Source organism: Ranitomeya variabilis, chromosome 4 (genome assembly GCF_051348905.1).
Source record: "Ranitomeya variabilis isolate aRanVar5 chromosome 4, aRanVar5.hap1, whole genome shotgun sequence".
In the NCBI taxonomy this organism is placed as follows: Eukaryota; Metazoa; Chordata; class Amphibia; order Anura; family Dendrobatidae; genus Ranitomeya; species Ranitomeya variabilis.
In genome coordinates, this window is record NC_135235.1 from 769,947,015 (window position 1) to 769,967,639 (window position 20,625).

General features: G+C 43.1%; 1 protein-coding gene across 1 annotated transcript in view; it reads right to left on the reverse strand.

The window, feature by feature from the left end:
- Positions 1-4,147: 4,147 nt before the first annotated feature.
- The window catches only part of LOC143766939 (uncharacterized), a 61,949-nt gene continuing 45,471 nt past the window's right edge, over positions 4,148-20,625 (reverse strand). Inside the window, exon 7 of the mRNA XM_077254955.1 lies at positions 4,148-5,645. Within this exon, the coding sequence (XP_077111070.1) occupies positions 4,261-5,645 (1,385 nt within the window). The 3' untranslated portion in view covers positions 4,148-4,260. The remainder of the gene's footprint in view (positions 5,646-20,625) is intronic.

Sequence of the window (20,625 nt, forward strand, 5' to 3'; positions counted from 1 at the left end):
ACATCTACGTCGATACTGTGCCCGTCGCTGATTGGTCGAGGCCTGGCGGCCTCGACCAATCAGAGACGCGGGATTTCCAGGACAGACAGACAGACAGAAAGACAGACAGACAGACAGATGGAAAAACCCTTAGACAATTATATATATAAGATACTTGTATGTCATCTCCCCTGTGTATAGTATATACCTGTATGTCATCTCCCCTGTATATAGTATATACCTGTGTCATCTGTTGTGAATTCTGCTCTTGGGCTCCCTCCGGTGGTTATAAATTATACTGTTGTGAGTTCTGCTCTTGGGCTCCCTCCGGTGGTTATAAGTGGTACTGCTACTCCTTTGGATTTCAGCAGTTATCAGGTGCTTCCACTTATTACCAATTCTGACTGGGCTATTTAGTCTGGCTAGATCCTTTAGTTAGTGCCAGTTGTCCATTGTTTCTTGGTGGATTCACATCTCTGCCTGGATTCTCCTGCTATTCTGTCCAAATCATCAAAGATAAGTCCTGGCTTTGTTTTTGCAGTCCACATGCTGTGGACTTTATAGTTCAGTGCATTTCTATGTTTTTTCTTGTCCAGCTTTGTCTGAGTAAGGATTTATTCAGCCAAGCTGGAAGCTCTGGAGAGGCAGATTTACCCTCCATACCTTTAGTTAGGTGTGGAGATTTTTGTATTCTCTGTGGTGGATATTTTCTAGTATTTTAATACTGACCGCACAGTACTCTGCCCTGTCCTTTCTATTTAGCTAGAGTGGCCTCCTTTGCTAAATCCTGGTTTCAGTCTGCGTATGTTATTTCCCTCTCCTCTCACAGTCAATATTTGTGGGGGGCTGTCTATCCTTTGGGGATTTTCTCTGGGGCAAGATAGTTTTCCTGTTTCTATCTTTAGGGGTATCTAGTCCTCCGGCTGTGTCAAGGTGTCTAGGCCATGTTAGGTACATCCCACGGCTACTTCTAGTTGTGTTAAGTTCAGGGTCTGCGGTCAGTACAGGTACCACCTCCTCCAGAGCACGTCTCATGCTGCTCCTAAGCCACCAGATCATAAGTCATCTCCCCTGTATATAGTATATACCTGTATGTCATCTCACCTGTATATAGTATATACCGGTGTCCTCTCCCCTGTATACAGTATATACCTGTATGTCATCTCCCCTGTATATAGTATATACCTGTATGTCATCTTCCCTGTATATAGTGTATACCTGTGTCATCTCCCCCTGCATATATTATATACCTGTGTGTCATCTCCCCTGTATATAGTATATACGTGTGTCATCTCCCCTGTATATAGTATATACCTGTATGTCATCTCCCCTGTACATAGTATATACCTGTATGTCATCTCACCCTGTATATAGTATATACCTGTATGCATCTCCCCTGTATATAGTATATACCTGTGTCACCTCCCCCTGCATATAGTATATACCTGTGTCATCTCCCCTGTATATACCTGTGTGTCATCTCCTCTGTATAGTATATACCTCTATGTCATCACCCCTGTATATAGTATATACCTGTGTGTCATCTCCCCTGTCTGAAAATGGAGTTTAGTCTAGGATGATTTGTCTGCACTACTAATTAACAGCTGTTACAATACCAAATTAGGGCAGTCCCTATAGGAGAAAAACACAAGAATTATACTATACTAGATGGCAGCCCGATTCTAAAGAATCGGGAGTCTAGAATCCATATATACTTTATTTATTCAAATGTAAGAATAATACAATTAATAAATAATAGTAAGAAAGAACAAAAAATGGCTGCACTCACCAGCTCTTGACAATTCTTGACAGTACGGCAGTCGCTCGCGGCAGGCGGCAACCAATCAGAAAAGTGCCGCGCACCACGAAGGCATATATCTTTGTCCACCCTGAGCGGGTGTAGGACGCTGGTGACGTCACTTATCTCCGGACATTATCTCCGGACAAAGCCACGGAAGTTGGCACAAATTGCAGGAAGTAGTATTCTAGGCAATTATATATTAGATTTTAATGTTATCAGTGTTTACCTTTGAACGTTTATATTGTATTGTCCTGTCACCAGCCATGTGTACGATTATCGGCCGAAAGCCTCTCTGGAACCAATAATCACCCCATGTAAAGGTATCTTTATAAGTTAAAGATTCAGAATACTATGACTTTTATCATATCCTGAACAGTCAAGTTTTTTATGAACCGTTAAGGTTTTCTGGTTGAAGTAAAAAAAACTCTGTGTTTACAGTTTGAAACCATAAAATGTTGAAAAATTATGTCATTCTTGAGTATATCACTCAATGGTGCTCATAAACGTGTCAAATTTGATCTATAATATACTTTAATATACGTTACTTTAATCTTTAATATACTTAAGAACAGGGCCCCAGACATCACACAGGGGGTCTGAAACACCGCACAGTGGTCCAAAATATCGCTGTGCTCTGCCTGGGGCCCCATATGCTGCCTGGGGCCCCTGTGCTCTGCCTGGGGCCCCATATGCTGCCTGGGGCCCCTGTGCTCTGCCTGGGGCCCCTGTGCTCTGCCTGGGGCCCCATGTTCTGCCTGGGGCCCCTGTGCTCTGCCTGGGGCCACTGTGCTCTGCCTGGGGCCCCATGTTCTGCCTGAGGCCACTGTGCTCTGCCTGGGGCCCCATAAGCTGCCTGGGGCCCCTGTGCTCTGCCTGGGGCCCCTGTGCTCTGCCTGGGGCCCCATGTTCTGCCTGGGGCCCCTGTGCTCTGCCTGGGGCCACTGTGCTCTGCCTGGGGCCCCATGTTCTGCCTGGGGCCACTGTGCTCTGCCTGGGGCCCCATAAGCTGCCTGGGGCCCCTGTGCTCTGCCTGGGACCACTGTGCTCTGCCTGGGGCCCCATATGCTGCCTGGGGCCCCTGTGCTCTGCCTGGGGCCACTGTGCTCTGCCTGGGGCCCCATATGCTGCCTGGGGCCACTGTGCTCTGCCTGGGGCCCCATATGCTGCCTGGGGCCCCTGTGCTCTGCCTGGGGCCCCATATGCTGCCTGGGGCCCCTGTGCTCTGCCTGGGGCCCCTGTGCTCTGCCTGGGGCCCCATGTTCTGCCTGGGGCTTCTGTGCTCTGCCTGGGGCCACTGTGCTCTGCCTGGGGCCCCATATGCTGCCTGGGGCCCCTGTGCTCTGCCTGGGGCCCCATATGCTGCCTGGGGCCCCTGTGCTCTGCCTGGGGCCCCTGTGCTCTGCCTGGGGCCCCATATGCTGCCTGGGGCCCCTGTGCTCTGCCTGGGGCCCCTGTGCTCTGCCTGGGGCCCCATGTTCTGCCTGGGGCCCCTGTGCTCTGCCTGGGGCCACTGTGCTCTGCCTGGGGCCCCATATGCTGCCTGGGGCCCCTGTGCTCTGCCTGGGGCCCCATATGCTGCCTGGGGCCCCTGTGCTCTGCCTGGGGCCACTGTGCTCTGCCTGGGGCCCCATAGGCTGCCTGGGGCCCCTGTGCTCTGCCTGGGACCACTGTGCTCTGCCTGGGGCCCCATATGCTGCCTGGGGCCCTTGTGCTCTGCCTGGGGATACTGTGCTCTGCCTGGGGCCCCATATGCTGCCTGGGGCCCCTGTGCTCTGCCTGGATGTAGGACACTGGTGATGTCACTTATCTCCGGACATTAGCTCCGGACATTATCTCTGGACATTAGCTCCGGACATTATCTCCGGACATTAGCTCCGGACAAAGCCACGGAAGTTGGCACAAATTGCAGGAAGTAGTATTCTAGGCATTTATTATACTATATTGTCACATACTATCTATTCCTGACACTGGAGTGGCTTATAAACTTACGAAGTATATAGTTTGAGGTCTGGGGTCTGCCAATATGTGGCTGGTTTTCTGACTGTTTCCGATAACATGATACATGATTTTTTTTTTTTTGTCTAGTCTCGCTTGAATATAGGTCAATATTAAATAGTCTCCTGATGAGTCTCCTTTGGTGAGGATGATGAAACCCATAGAAATGAGAGGCTTGGAGAGTGAGTCTGTATACGTCACCTCACCCTATATACTGAACTGTGGGGTACATGTTTTTTCTATTAGTCACCTACTGATTAACCTTCAGGGGGTAAATTATAGGTATAGTTTTACATTTGGCATTAATAAAGTTTAGTTGTATCCTTTTGTCAGCAAGCATGAGGAATTACAAGAGACAACGCATTTAAGAAGATTCAATTTTTATTAAAACTATTCCAACATTATGAACATAAAAAAGGCTTCTCCCCTATGTGACATCTCTGATGTTTATTAACAGTTGATTTCCAAGTAAAATATTTTACACATTAAGAAAATGAAAAAGGCTTCTCCTCTATGTGACTGCTCTGATGTCTAAGAAGAAGCGCTTTCCGGTTAAAACATTTCCCACATTCTGAACAGGAAAAAGGCTTCTCCCCTGTGTGCGTTCTCTGGTGATTAACCAAATCTAATTTCCGGTTAAAACATTTCCCACATTCTGAACAGGAAAACGGCTTCTCCCCTGTGTGAGTTCTATGATGATTAACCAAATCTGATTTCTGGATAAAACATTTCCCACATTCTGAACATGAAAAAGGCTTCTCCCCTGTGTGAGTTCTTTGGTGTCTAACAAAATGTGATTTACGTGCAAAATATTTCCCACAGTCTGAACAGGAAAATGGCTTCTCCCCTGTGTGAGTTCTCTGGTGATGAACAAGATTCACTTGCTGGTTAAAACATTTCCCACATTCTGAACAGGAAAAAGGCTTCTCTCCTGTGTGAGCTCTCTGGTGGATAACAAAATTTGATCTATTTGTAAAACATTTCCCACATTCTGAACAGGAAAAAGACTTCTTCCCTTTGTGGGTTATTTGATGGCGATCAATATCTATTTTCCATTTAAAACATTTCCCACATTCTGAACAGGAAAAAGGCTTCTCCCCTGTGTGAGATCTCTGGTGGTTAACAAAATTTGATCTATGTGCAAAACATTTCCCACATTCTGAACATGAAAAAGGCTTCTCCCCTGTGTGGGTTCTCTGGTGACAAACAAGATTCCATTTCTGGTTAAAACATTTCCCACATTCTGAACATGAAAAAGGCTTCTCTCCTGTGTGGGTTCTTTGGTGTTCTACAAGATGCCCTTTGTAGGCAAAACATTTCTCACATTCTGAACATGAAAAAGGCTTCTGTCCTGTGTGAGTTATTTGGTGTCTAACAAGATTCTCTTTGCGGGAAAAACATTTCCCACATTCTGCACAGGAAAAAGGCTTCTCCCCCGTGTGAGTTCTATGGTGATTAACCAAGTCTGATTTCTGGATAAAACATTTCTCACATTCTGAACAGGAAAAAGGCTTCTCTCCTGTGTGAGTTATTTGGTGTGTAACAAGATTACATTTATGGTTAAAACATTTCCCACATTCTGAACATGAAAAAGGCTTCTCTCCTGTGTGAGTTCTTTGGTGTGTAACAAAATGTGATTTTTGCTTTTTAATGCCTCTTTTGTGACTTTGATTTTCCTTAGTAGTCAGTAATGAATCAGAAGATGGGACCTGTTTCATAGGATCAGATGTTAGATCTTTGCTTTGAATGGATGATGATATATCTGGAGTAATGGCATTCACTTCAGTTGTATCTTGTAGGATCTTGAGATCATCATATTTAAAAATTGAAGATGTCAACTGTCCCTCTGATCTCCTGGTACAGTCATCTGCTAAGATAAAACAATTATTTTTTAATAAAATATCCTTGAGTTTTATATTTTTGAACATTTCTATTTAAACTGTCCATAAAATGGCAAGCTATGTAAAAACTTTAATTAAACTACGTAACAATTTTTGTTTCCTTGGTAGAAAATGTGTTTTCCTAACCCGTTATGCCTAAAACAAATAGAAAATAGTTCTTGTTCCACTAAAACTTTCTGTGATCAGAACAATGAAATTTAGAAATTTGTCTGTTTTTGGTTAAAAATCTCGATTCGTATTCAATACCGAGTAGTCTTTTAGAATGTTCTTGAACTGCTAGAATTGTGCAGAAGTTTCCACAATTTTCCAGAATTATCTAGAAGTTTTGAGAAGCTTTTTGAACTTTCTAGAATATTCTTTGACTGTTCAATAGTAGTCACACAATTATAAAAGCACAGAAGACACGAACCTACATTTCGATTTATGCTATTGCTGAGTAAGAGAATAACGAAATCGTAGTTAAAGAGCAATTATATTTTTTAGATGGCATCAAGGGGTTGTTTGCGCCCAGCAGATGCATTTTGCTAGGTGTGTGGACAATTTATAAATACAAGAGTGAGAATGTATTCCATGAACATAGTAACATAGCTATTAAGGTCGAAGGAAAACTTTAAGTCCATCTAGTCCAACCCATAGCCTAACCTAACATGCCCTAAAATGTTGCTCCAGAGGAAGGCAAAAAAAAACCATGTGGCAAAGAGTAATCTCCACATTGGGGAAAAAAATTCCTTCCCGACTCCACAACGGCAATCAGACTACTTCCCTGGATCAACGCCCTATCAAGGAATCTAGGATATATACCCTATAACATTATACTTTTCAAGAAAGTCATCCAGTCCCCTCTTAAATGTTAGTAATAAATCACTCATTACAACATCATACGGCAGAGAGTTCCATAGTCTCACTGCTCTTACAGTAAAGAATCCGCGTCTGTTATTATGCTTAAACCTTCTTTCCTCCAGATGTAGAGGATGCCCCCTTGTCCCTGTCTCAGGTCTATGATTAAAAAGATCATCAGAAAGGTCTTTGTATTGTCCCCTCATATATTTATACATTAAAATAAGATCACCCCTTAGCCTCCATTTTTCCAAACTAAATAGCCCCAAGTGTAATAACCTATCTTGGTATTGCAGACCCCCCAGTCCTCTAATAACCTTGGTCGCTCTTCTCTGCACCCGCTCCAGTTCAGCTATGTCTTTCTTATACTCCGGAGACCAGAACTGTGCACAGTATTCTAAGTGTGGTTGCACTAGTGACTTGTATAGAGGTAAAATTATGTTCTCCTCATGAGCATCTATGCCTCTTTTAATGCATCCCATAATTTTATTTGCCTTTGTAGCAGCTGCCTGACACTGGCCACTAAATATGAGTTTGTCATCCACCCATACTCCCAGGTCTTTTTCATTGACGGTTTTGCCCAGAGTTTTAGAATTAAGCACATAGTTATACATCTTATTACTTCTACCCAAGTGCATGACCTTACATTTATCCCCATTAAAGCTCATTTGCCATTTATCAGCCCAAGCTTCTAGTTTACACAAATCATCCTGTAATATAAAATTGTCCTCCCCTGTATTGATTACCCTGCAGAGTTTAGTGTCATCTGCAAATATTGAAATTCTACTCTGAATGCCCCCTACAAGGTCATTAATAAATATGTTAAAAAGAAGAGGGCCCAATACTGACCCCTGTGGTACCCCACTGCTAACCGCGACCCAGTCCGAGTGTGCTCCATTAATAACCACCCTTTATTTCCTATACCTGAGCCAGCTCTCAATCCACTTACACATATTTTCCCCTATCCCCATTATTCTCATTTTATGTAACAACCTTTTGTGTGGCACCGTATCAAAAGCTTTTGAAAAGTCCATATACACTAAGTCCACTAGGTTCCCTTGGTCCAGTCCGGGACTTACCTCTTCATAGAAGCTGATCAGATTAGTCTGACATGAACGGTCCCTAGTAAACCCGTGCTGATACTGGGTCATGAGGTTATTCCTCTTCAGATACTCCAGTATAGCATCCCTTAGAATGCCCTCCAGGATTTTACCCACAGTAGAGGTTAAGCTTACTGGCCTATAATTTCCGAGTTCAGTTTTTGTCCCCTTTTTGAATATTGGCACCACATTTGCTATACGCCAGTCATGTGGTACAGACCCTGTTATTATGGACTCTTTAAAGATTAAAAATAATGGTCTATCAATGACTGTACTTAATTCCTGCAGTACTCGGGGGTGGATCCCATCCGGGCCCGGAGAGTTGTCAATTTTAGTGATTTTTAGACGCCGCTGTACTTCCTGCTGGGTTAAGCAGGTGACATTTAATTGGGAATTTTTATCACTAGTCATTTTGTCTGCCATGGGATTTTCTCGTGTAAATACTGATGAAATAAAGTCAGTTAGCATATTGGCTTTTTCCTCATCCTCATCCACCATTTTACCCAGACTATTTTTAGGGGCTAACACTTTCGTTTTTTAGTTTCTTACTATTTACGTAGTTAAAGAATATTTTGGGATTATTTTTACTCTCTCTGGCAAGGAGTCTCTCTGTCTCAATCTTTGCTGCCTTGATTTGCTTTTTACAGAATTTATGTAATTTTTTGTATTTATTTAATGCCTCATCGCTACCTACTTCCTTTAACCCCTTTCTGACATCAGACGTACTATCCCGTCGAGGTGGGGTGGGCCCGTATGACCACCGACGGGATAGTACGTCATACGCGATCGGCCGCGCTCACGGGGGGAGCGCGGCCGATCGCGGCCGGGTGTCAGCTGCATATCGCAGCTGACATCCGGCACTATGTGCCAGGAGCGGTCACGGACCGCCCCCGGCACATTAACCCCCTCAAACATGATCGCGGTGTACCGGCGGTACAGGGAAGCATCGCGCAGGGAGGGGGCTCCCTGCGGGTTTCCCTGAGACCCACGGAGCAACGTGATCACATCGTGTTGCTCCGAGGGTCTCCTACCTCCCTCCTCGCTGCAGGTCCCGGATCCAAGATGGCCGCGGCATCCGGGTCCTGCAGGGAGGGAGGTGGCTTACCGACTGCCTGCTCAGAGCAGGCGCTGGTAAGCCTGCAGCCCTGCACAGCAGATCGTCGATCTGATAGAGTGCTGTGCACACTGTCAGATCAATGATCTGTAATGTACCCCCTGGGACAAAGTAAAAAAGTAAAAAAAAAAATCCCCACATGTGTGTAAAAAAAATAAAATAAAAAAAATATCCTAAATAAAGAAAAAAAAAAAATTATTCCCATAAATACATTTCTTTAGCTAAATAAAATAAAAAAACAATAAAAGTACACATATTTAGTATCGCCGCGTCCGTAACGACCCAACCTATAAAACTGCCTCACTAGTTAACCCCTTCAGTAAACACCGTAAGAAAAAAAAAAAAACGAGGCAAATAACAACGCTTTATTATCATACCGCCGAACAAAAAGTGGAATAACACGCGATAAAAAAGACTGATATAAATAGCCATGGTACCGCTGAAAATATCATCTTGTCCCGCAAAAAACGAGCCGCCATACAGCATCATCAGCAAAAAAATAAAAAAGTTATAGTCCGGAGAATAAAGCGATACCAAAATAATTATTTTTTCTATAAAATAGTTTTTATCGTATAAAAGCGCCAAAACATAAAAAAATGATATAAATGAGATATCGCTGTAATCGTACTGACCCGACGAATAAAACTGCTTTATCAATTTTACCAAACGCGGAACGGTATAAACGCCTCCCCCAAAAGAAATTCATGAATAGCTGTTTTTTGATCACTCTGCCTCACAAAAATCGGAATAAAAAGCGATCAAAAAATGTCACGTGTCCGAAAATGTTACCAATAAAAACGTCAACTCGTCCCGCAAAAAACAAGATCTCACATGACTCTGTGGACTCAAATATGGAAAAATTACAGCTCTCAAAATGTGGTAACGCAAAAAATATTTTTTGCAATGAAAAGCGTCTTTCAGTGTGTGACGGCTGCCAATCATAAAAATCCACTAAAAAACCCGCTATAAAAGTAAATCAAACCCCCCTTCATCACCCCCTTAGTTAAGGAAAAATAAAACAATTAAAAAATGTATTTATTTCCATTTTCCCATTAGGGTTAGGGTTAGGGCTAGAGTTAGGACTAGAGTTAGGGCTAGGGTTAGGGCAAGGGTTAGGGCTAGGGTTAGGGCTAGGGTTGGGGCTAGGGTTAGGGCTAGGGTTAGGGCTAGGGTTAGGGCTAGGGTTGGGGCTAGTGTTAGGGCTAGTGTTAGGGCTAGTGATAGGGCTAGGGTTATTGCTAGGGTTAGGGCTAGGGTTAGGGCTAGGGTTGGTGCTACAGTTAGGGTTGGGGCTAAAGATAGGGTTAGGATTACATTTACGGTTGGGAATAGGGTTGGGTGTATCTGGGTTAGAGGAGTGGTTAGGGTTACTGTTGGGATTAGGGTAAGGGGTGTGTTTGGATTAGGGTTTCAGTTATAATTGGGGGGTTTCCACTGTTTAGGCACATCAGGGGCTCTCCAAACGGGACATGGCATCCGATCTGAATTCCAGCCAATTCTGCGTTGAAAAAGGAAAACAGTGCACCTTCCCTTCAGAGCTCTCCCGTGTGCCCAAACAGGGGTTTACCCCAACATATGGGGTATCAGCGTACTCAGGACAAATTGGACATCATCTTTTGGGGTCCAATTTCTCCTGCTACCCTTGGGAAAATACAAAACTGGGGGCCCAAAAATAAGTTTTGTGAAAAAAAAAAAAAATTATTTTCACCGCTCTGCGCTATAAACTGTAGTGAAACACTTGGGGGTTCAAAGTTCTCACAACACATCTAGATAAGTTCCTTGGGGGGTCTAGTTTCCAATATGGGGTCACTTGTGGGGGGTTTGTACTGTTTGGGTACATCAGGGGCTCTGCAAATGCAACGTGACGCCTGCAGACCAATCCATTTAAGTCTGCATTCCAAATGGCGCTCCTTTCGAGCTCTGTCATGCGCCCAAACAGTGGTTCCCCCCCACATATGGGGTATCAGCATACTCAGGAAACATTGGACAACACCTTTTGGGGTCCAATTTATCCTGATACCCTTGTGAAAATACAAAACTGGGGGCTAAAAAAATCATTTTTGTGAAAAAAAAAAAGAATTTTTATTTTCACGGCTCTGCGTTATAAACTGTAGTGAAACACTTGGGGGTTCAAAGCTCTCAAAACACATCTAGATAAGTTCCTTAGGGGGTCTACTTTCCAAAATAATGTCACTTGTAGGGGGTTTCAATGTTTAGGCACATCAGGGGCTCTCCAAACGCAACATGGCGTCCCATCTCAATTCCAGTCAATTTTGCATTGAAAAGTCAAATGGCGCTCCTTCCCTTCCGAGCTCTGCCATGCGCCCAAACAGTGGTTTACCTCCAAATATTGGGTATCAGCGTACTCAGGACAAATTGTACAACAACTTTTGGGGTCCATTTTCTCCTGTTACCCTTGGTAAAATAAAACAAATTGGAGCTGAAATAAATTTTTTGTGAAAAAAAGTTAAATGTTCATTTTTATTTAAACATTCTAAAAATTCCTGTGAAACACCTAAAGGGTTAATAAACTTCTTGAATGTGGTTTTGAGCACCTTGAGGGGTGCAGTTTTTAGAATGGTGTCACACTTGGTTATTTTTTATCATATAGACCCCTCAAAATGACTTCAAATGAGATGTGGTCCCTAAAAAAAATGGTGTTGTAAAAATGAGAAATTGCTGGTCAACTTTTAACCCTTATAACTCCGTCACAAAAAAAATTTTGGTTCCAAAATTGTGCTGATGTAAAGTAGACATGTGGGAAATGTTACTTATTAAGTATTTTGCGTGACATATGTCTGTGATTTAAGGGCATAAAAATTCAAAGTTGGAAAATTGCAAAATTTTCAAAATTTTCGCCAAATATTCGTTTTTTTCACAAATAAACGCAAGTTATATCGAAGAAATTTTACAACTATCATGAAGTACAATATGTCACGAGAAAACAATGTCAGAATCGCCAAGATCCGTTGAAGCATTCCAGAGTTATAACCTCATAAAGGGACAGTGATCAGAATTGTAAAAATTGGCCCGGTCATTAACGTGCAAACCACCCTTGGGGGTGAAGGGGTTAATTCTCTAAATGCTTTCTTTTTGTCCCTTATTGCGCCCCTTACAGCTCTATTTAGCCATATTGGTTTCCTCCTATTTCTAGTATGTTTATTCCCATACGGTATATACTGTGCACAGGTCCTATCCAGGATGCTAATAAACGTCTCCCATTTTCTTTGTGTATTTTTGTGTCTCAGGATATCGTCCCAGTTAATTGCACCAAGATCCTCTCTCATCCGTTGGAAATTTGCCCTCCTGAAGTTTAGTGTCCTTGTCACCCCTCTGCTACACATCTTATTAAAGGAGACATGAAAACTTATTATTTTGTGATCACTATTCCCCAAGTGACCCCCAACCCTTATATTTGATATGTGGTCTGGCCTGTTGGTTAATATTAGGTCTAGCAGTGCCCCCCTCCTTGTTGGGTCCTGAACCAGTCGTGAAAGGTAATTGTCTCTTATAGTTGTCAGACACCGATTACCTTTGCTGGAACTGCAGGTTTCTGTTCCCCAATCAATTTTAGGGTAGTTGAAGTCCCCCATAATAATGACTTCTCCTTGAGTCACAGATTCATCTATTTGCTTTACGAGGATATTCTCCATTGCTTCCATTATTTTTGGAGATTTATAACAAACCCCTATCAGTAATTTATTATTTTTTCCCCCTCCCCTTATCTCCACCCACAGGGACTCTACATTTTAATTAGATTCACCTATATTATCATGCTGGATGGGATTTAAGGATGATTTTACATACAGACACACCCCACCCCCTCGCTTATCTGTTCGGTCATTTCTGAAAAGGCTATAGCCCTGCAAGTTAACAGCCCAGTCATGGCTCTCATCCAGCCACGTCTCAGATATCCCCACCATGTCATAATTATGCTCCAACAACATTAATTCTAATTCGTCCATTTTGTTGGCGAGGCTTCTGGCATTAGTATACATGCACTTGATGTTCCTCTCTGTACCTCTATTCCTTCTTAAATTATTAACTGTTCTAACCCCACCCCCATGCCACCGCCACCCCCAACTTCCTTATTTGTGCCCAGGTCTCTATCTGCACTATCTTCCCCTCCTATAAATTGAATACCCTCCCCCCCAATCCCTAGTTTAAACACTCCTCCAACCTTCTAGCCATTTTCTCCCCCAGCACAGCTGCACCTTCCCCATTGAGGTGCAGCCCGTCCCTAGCGTAGAGCCTGTAGCCCACTGAGAAGTCGGCCCAGTTCTGCAGGAACCCAAACCCCTCCTTCCTACACCAATTCTTGAGCCACTTATTAACCTCCCTAATCTCCCGTTGCCTCTCTGGCATGGCACGTGGTACCGGCAGTATTTCGGAAAATACCACGTTAGAGGTCCTTCCTTTCAACTTGTAGCCTAATTCCCTGAAATCGTTTTTAAGGACCTTCGACCTACCTCTAACTTTGTCATTTGTGCCAATGTGCACCATGACTGCTGGGTCCTCACCAGCCCCTCCCAGAAATCTGTCCACCCGATCAGCGATGTGTCGGACTCGAGCGCCAGGTAGGCAGCTGTTATGATCCTTAGTGGCTGAGGATCACAAAACGGACTAGCTAAGTTAATGAACATAGACACGAGCTCTAGGGAGGTGGTAACTGGACTGACCCCAAACCTGATCCTAACCAAACACACTAAAGGTAGCCGGTGAACGTGCCTAAATTCCTGGACGTCTCGACGCAGCCTGAGAAACTAGCTACTCCTAGAGGGAAAGTAAGACCTCACTTGCCTCAGAGAAATTACCCCAAAGATATAGGAAGCTCCCAACAAATAATAACGGTGAGGTAAGGGGAAAATACAAACGTAGAAATGAAAACAGATTCAGCAAATGAGGCTCGCTAATACTAGATAGCAGAAGACAGATAGGGAACTGTGCGGTCAGTAAAAAACCCTATGCAAAATATCCACGCTGAGAATACAAGAACCCCCACACCAACTAACGGTGTGAGGGGAGAGACTCAGCCCCCTAGAGCTACCAGCAAGCAAGGAAATCACATATTAGCAAGCTGGACAAGGAACAAAAATAAACCAAGAAACATATGAACACTGATGATCAAAAAAAATGAACAAACAGAAACTTAGCTTCTCTTGAAGAGACTGATAACGAAGGAATGCAGGAGATCTCAAAATAGCACTGAAGACATTGACAGCAGGCAACCACTGAAAGTCCAGGTGAGCTAAATAGGAAACCAACTACCAGATAACGAGACAGCTGATCCAGCCACAAACCTGCAGAAAGACACAAAGAGCCACCAGAGGGAGCCCAAAGACAGCACTCACACAGTACCACTTGTGACCACCAGAGGGAGCCCAAAACATAGAGTTCACAACAGGCAGCACACCGTGCGACAATCCCTGTCTGTGACATATTGCCCTATCTGTTCCCCTAATAATTGTGTCCCCCACTACCAGCACCTGTCTGGCCTGTACTGCTCTCCTATTTCCCTCCTTACTGTAGCAGTCACTCCTCTGGCTTTCAGAGGGCATGCCTGGCTGCAGCAGTGCTACCACTGTACTGGCACCCCCCTCATCCGCCAACTTAGCAAACTTATTGGGGTGTGCCAGATCAGGACTAGCCTCCCTGGCACTCTTCCCTCTACCCCGCTTCCTAACTGTCACCCAGCTTGCTGCTTCACAGTCCTGCAGCTCCATCCTACCATCCCCCCCCCTCATCTATCCCATTGAGCGTCTGCTCAGTGAGCAGAAGACTCCTTTCCATATTGTCAATGGATCTCAGTGTTGCCAGCTGCACATTTAGATTCAGAATCTGGGTTTCCAAATGCTCAACGTACTCACATCTCGCACAGCAGTATGCACCCTCGACCGGCTGATCAAGGATTGCATACATGTGGCAAGATGTGCACTGGATGGCATTAACAATAGTGAAAGCATGTCGTAAGATGTGCAAGGCCTAAAAGGCATATTTCGGCATGCCTGTTGGGGATCAAGACAAGTCCTGGGCACCTCATTTCACATGCGACTGTTGCAAGAAAACTCTTGAAGGTAAGGTGAACAATTACATACAGTAGTTATTAAGGTTGAAGGAAGACTTTAAGTCCATCTAGTCCAACCCATAGCCTAACCTAACATGCCCTAACATGTTGATCCAGAGGAAGGCAAAAAAAACCCATGTGGCAAAGAGTAAGCTCCACATTGGGGAAAAAAATTCCTTCCCGACTCCACATACGACAATCAGACTAGTTCCCTGGATCAACGCCCTTTCAAGGAATCTAGTATATATAACATTATACTTTTAAAAAAAAGTCCTCCAGTCCCCTCTTAAATTTAAGTAATGAATCACTCATTACAACATCATACGGCAGAGAGTTCCATAGTCTCACTGCTCTTACAGTAAAGAATCCGCGTCTGTTATTATGCTTAAACCTTCTTTCCTCCAGACGTAGAGGATGCCCCCTTGTCCCGGTCTCAGGTCTATGATTAAAAAGATCATCAGAAAGGTCTTTGTACTGTCCCCTCATATATTTATACATTAAAATAAGATCACCCCTTAGCCTTCGTTTTTCCAAACTAAATAGCCCCAAGTGTAATAACCTATTTTGGTATTGCAGACCCCCCAGTCCTCTAATAACCTTGGTTGCTCTTCTCTGCACCCGCTCTAGTTCAGCTATGTCTTTCTTATACACCGGAGACCAGAACTGTGCACAGTATTCTAAGTGTGGTCGCACTAGTGACTTGTATAGAGGTAACATTATGTTCTCCTCATGAGCATCTATGCCTCTTTTACTGCATCCCATTATTTTATTTGCCTTTGTAGCAGCTGCCTGACACTGGCCACTAAATGTGAGTTTGTCATCCACCCATACCCCCAGGTTTTTTTTCATTGACGGTTTTGCACAGAGTTTTATTTTCCCCATAATCCTGTAAAATGTAAGCCCGCAAGGACAGGGCCCTCGCCCCTCTGTATCAGTCTGTCATTGTTAGTTTGTTTACTGTAAGTGATATCTGTAACTTGTATGTAACCCCTTCTCATGTACAGCACCATGATATCAATGGTGCTACATAAATAAATAATAATAATAATAATAATAATAAAGCACAGCTATACATCTTATTACTTCTACCCAAGCGCATGACCTTACATTTATCCCCATTAAAGCTCATTTGCCATTTATCAGCCCAAGCTTCTAGTATACATAAATCATCCTGTAATATAACATTTAGATGGCAGTGCTTTATTTTGTAGAATTTCAATGATTTAGATCCAGTAGTTGAGGAGTTGCAATTGACAACATTTTCACATATGTCAATGCACTATAGGAAAATATGTATTAAGTAATGTGTAAAATTTCATGCTTTTAAATTCATACAATTATATCTGCTATGTTACATTTTGGTAGTTTGCTATCCCGCGAATTTGGTGGCAACCGACCGACCAATCAAGCAACTGCTACTTCTGCATGGTGGATCCTGCCAAACATCGCACAGGCAAGAACGCGCCTCAAATCGTTTATCCAGACATTCCTTCTTCCATTGCCCCAGTACCACCATGCTCCAAGATGCCTGTTCCAACCCCCCTGAAGAGGGATCAGCCATCTTCAGGAAAAAGCAGCAAGTCGGACAGCGACGAAGATATTGGAGATCAAGATTATGTTTTCACAGATGCGGTTGAGGAGAGAAGGCCATACTTTCCTAACCAGAAAGACGTCAACGTTCTAATCAGAGACCTTCGTCTTACGAAGTCCAATGCTGAGCTTCTGACATCCAGGCTCAAGCAGTGGAACTTATTGGATGAAAGCGTGCAAGCCACAGATCAAAGAAAGCGTAAAACATTTTCCTATTTCTTCTGTTGAGAAGATGGGTTGTGCTTCTGCAACAATGTGTCCGGTCTTTTGAGGCTATAGGTATCACCTGTAACCCGAGTTAATGGCGCCTATTCATAGACAGTTCATCCCGGAGCCTCAAAGCCGTGCTGCTTCACTACAAAAACAACTACCCGTCTCTCCCTATGGCTCACTCTTTGTATCTCAAAGAGGACTACACCAGTGTCAAGATGTTGTTGAGTGCCTTGAAGTATGACGACAATGCATGGGAGGTCATCGGAGACTTTAAAATGGTGTCATTCCTGATGGGCCTTCAAGGCGGTTTCACAAAATTTAATTTGCCTCTGAGACAGCCGTGACACTAAGGCACACTATCACAGAAAGGACTGGCTACAGCGGACCTCTGAGGGAAAGAGCAACAACAAGTGGGAGCAGCTAATAGAACCTCTGAAGGTGCTGATGCACATCAAGTTAGGCCTCATCAAGCAATTTGTCACAGCTTTGACAGAGTCAGTAGCTTTCAAGTACCTCCAAGGTCTCTTTCCAAAGCTGTCCAAGGCAAAGATCAAGGCTGTTATCTTCGTCGGACAGCAAATCAAGAAGATCATAGAATCTGACAAGTTCGCCAAGCTACTGAACAGGATGGAGAAAATGGCTTGAAACAGCTTCATTACAGTGTTTCATGGCTTCCGGGTAATCACAAGGCTAAAAACTATGTGCAGTTGGTTCAGACTCTCAAAGAATTATGCCATAATGGGATGCAAATGTCTCTCCAAGTCCATATCCTTGACGCTCATCTTGACAAGTTCAAGGAGAATCTGAGAACTCAGAGGAGCAAGGCGAGCGCTTTCATCTAGATATTTCAACGTCGTTACCAAGGACAGTATAATGAAAACATGATGGGGGACTACATTTGGGGGCTTCTTCGAGGAAGGGATTTGCAGTACACTGGCAAATCTAGAACACCTACTCATTTCTGAACCTTTGGGAAATTTTTGACTGTTTTTGTCTATTTACCATGCAAGTGTTTTTTATCAGACCATATAAACAAAAATATAATAATTTCCTTTTTTTGCCAAATAAATACAACATTTTTCTGGGTTGTGGTCATAAAATTAAAGTTTGTGCTGAATGTAGTAGTTTTTCCATAGTCTTTAAACATAAGCAGTTGAAATATTACACTTGGAAGCCAGGAACAAAAATTGTGTTACATGGTGTTATTTACCAAGACAATGACTGTTCATAGTCTAATAGAAAACCTTGTTGGATGAACCAGTAGTGTGTGGTGTTCAAGTGTTTGTTCATTCTGCCTCCCAAATATCGAACAAAAAGAAACCAATCAATGTTATGTAGGCGAAAATAATACCAATTCTCATCTCACAAAAAACAAGTCCCCACTCAGGTCCATCATCTGTCAATGGAAAAACAGAGGTTCCCACACTATTAGTGGCTCAAAGGCCGTTGAAAAGTAAAAGAGTTTCTATAAACCAATTCAGCAAAATCCGCTCTCACTTCTGAGTCTTGCAGTGTGCTCAAACAACATTTAGGATCCCTGTATTTAGCAATATTATAGTGAGAAGAATCCACTTAATATGCAGTGTGTCTCCGGGAGCACAATCTGGGCACTAGGTGCTGGGTAATAAAATGGCAAATGTGTAATTTTCACTCTCCAGCATCCACTATGTGTTAATTTCCGGAAAGTGGCTGTGGAGTCAGAATATTCATTCCTCCTACACACGTGTTGTAAATTGTTGGTCCCCCTAGTTTAGTGACTCAAAAACCCACAATGGTCACAGAAATAACTTGAATCTGACAAAAGTAATAATAAATAAAAAGTGTGAAAATGAACAAATGAAAGTCAGACATTGCTTTTCAACCAAGCTTCCACAGAATTTAAAAAAAATAAAACTCAAGAAATAGGCCCTTAACTTAATATTTTGTTGCATAACCTTTTGAGGCAATCAGTGCAAGCAAACGATTCCTGTAACTGTCAATGAGACTTCTGCACCTCTCAGCAGGTATTTTGGCCAACTCCTAAGGAGCAAACTGCTCCAGTTGTCTCGTGCCTGAAGGTTCCCTTTTCCACACGGCATGTTTCAGCTCTTTCCAAAGATGTTCAATAGGATTTAGGTCAGGGCTCATACAAGGCCAATTCAGAATAGTCCAATGTTTTCCTCTTAGCCATTCTTGGGTGCTTTTAGCTGTGTGCTTTGGGTCATTATCCTGTTGCAAGAACCATGACCTGCAACGGAGACCAAGCTTTCTGACACTGGGCAGCACAATTCTCTCTAGATTCCCTTGATAGTCTTGAGATTTCATTGTACCCTGCACAGATTATAGACACCCTGTGCCAGATGCAGCAAAGCAGCCTCAGAATATAACAGAGCCTCCTCCATGTTTCACAGTAGGGACAGTGCTCTTTTCTTGATATGCTTCATTTTTCCATCTGTTAACATAGAGCTGATGTGCCTTGCCAAAAAGATCCATTTTTGTCTCATCTGTCCATAGGACATTCTCCCAGAAGCTTTGTGGCTTGTCAACATGTAGTTTGGCAAATTCCAGTTTGGCTTTTTTATGATTTTTTTTAACAATAGCATCCTCTTGGTCGTTTCCCATGAAGACCACTTAGGCTCAGACAACAAAGGATGGTGCGATCTGACACATATGTTCCTTGAGCTTGAAGTTCACCTTTAATCTGTTCAGAAGTTTTTCTGGGCTCTTTTGTTACCATGCGTATTATCCGTCTCTCTGATTTGTCATCAATGTTCCTCCTGCGGCCACGTCCAGGGAGGTGGCTACAGTTCCATGGATCTTACATTTCTGAATAATATGTGCAACTGTAGTCACAGGAACATCAAGCTGCTTGGAGATGGTCTTATAACTTTTACCTTTAACATGTTTGTCTATAATTTTCTTTCTAATCTCCTGAGACAACTCTTTCCTTCACTTCCTCTGGTCCATGTTGAGTGCGATACACACCATGTCACCAAACAGCACAGTGAGTATTTGTAGCCCTATATACAGGCCACTCACGGATTCCAAGATTGTAGACACCTGTGATGCTAGTTAGTGGTCACACCGCGATTTAACATGGTCCTTTTGTCACATTATTTTCAGGGGTACCATCATTTCTGTCCAGGCCTATTTCATGAGTTTTATTTTTTTTAAATTCTGTGGAAACATGGTTGAAAAGCAATGTCTGACTTTTGTTTGTTCATTTTCATGATCAGATCTTTTGTTTCTTATTACTTTTGTCAGATTCATGTTATTTCTGTTACCATTGTCAGTTTTTCTGTCATTAAACGAGGGGTACCAACAATTTTGACCACGTATGTATAGATTATAACCCTCAGTGAATTAATTTATAAAATGGAATCACTTTATGGGGATTTCAACTTTTCTGGCTTTCTATCATGTAGTCATATTAGGGCTTCTGCATATGGTCCAATCTCATCTGGGATCTGTTCCTGCTCTCCAGCTGGAGTAATCTGCTCCCTACTTCAGCCAATTGGAAAGTACCACACCCTACTAAAGGTCAAAGCACATGGCCGGAATCTGCCAGATACAGCGTTGTTCTCCTCTGGTTCAGTCCTCTGTGCTCAGCTTGTGGCTTGTGTATTTGTTTACTTTTGTGACCATGGCCCATTTAGTGACTACTCTTGCATCTTCTGATTCTGTATTCTGTCCTTCCGGTTCTGACCCAGCTACCTGACTATTCTTCTTGCCATCTAATACCACAGAATAGCAGGTAACTCTTAGGATTTGAACCTGTGACTCTTTGTTTGTTAGTCTATTCCTTTGCTTAAGGAGCTATTCGGAACTTGCTTGACTTCTGTCTGAAACCATATGAACTTCGCCTGGATAGAGATCATCACCGCCCTGTTGATTTGTCCCCGCCCTGACTGAGCTTGATTGGACCTGCTATATATACCTGGCCCTGTGCAGCTTCCTGTTGCTGAGTATTTTGTGTGCTCAGTCTAACTGAATGAAGCAATCTCTGAGCTCCTGGTTGGAAGGTGTCTTGCTGGCATCTCTCTGCTTCTTAA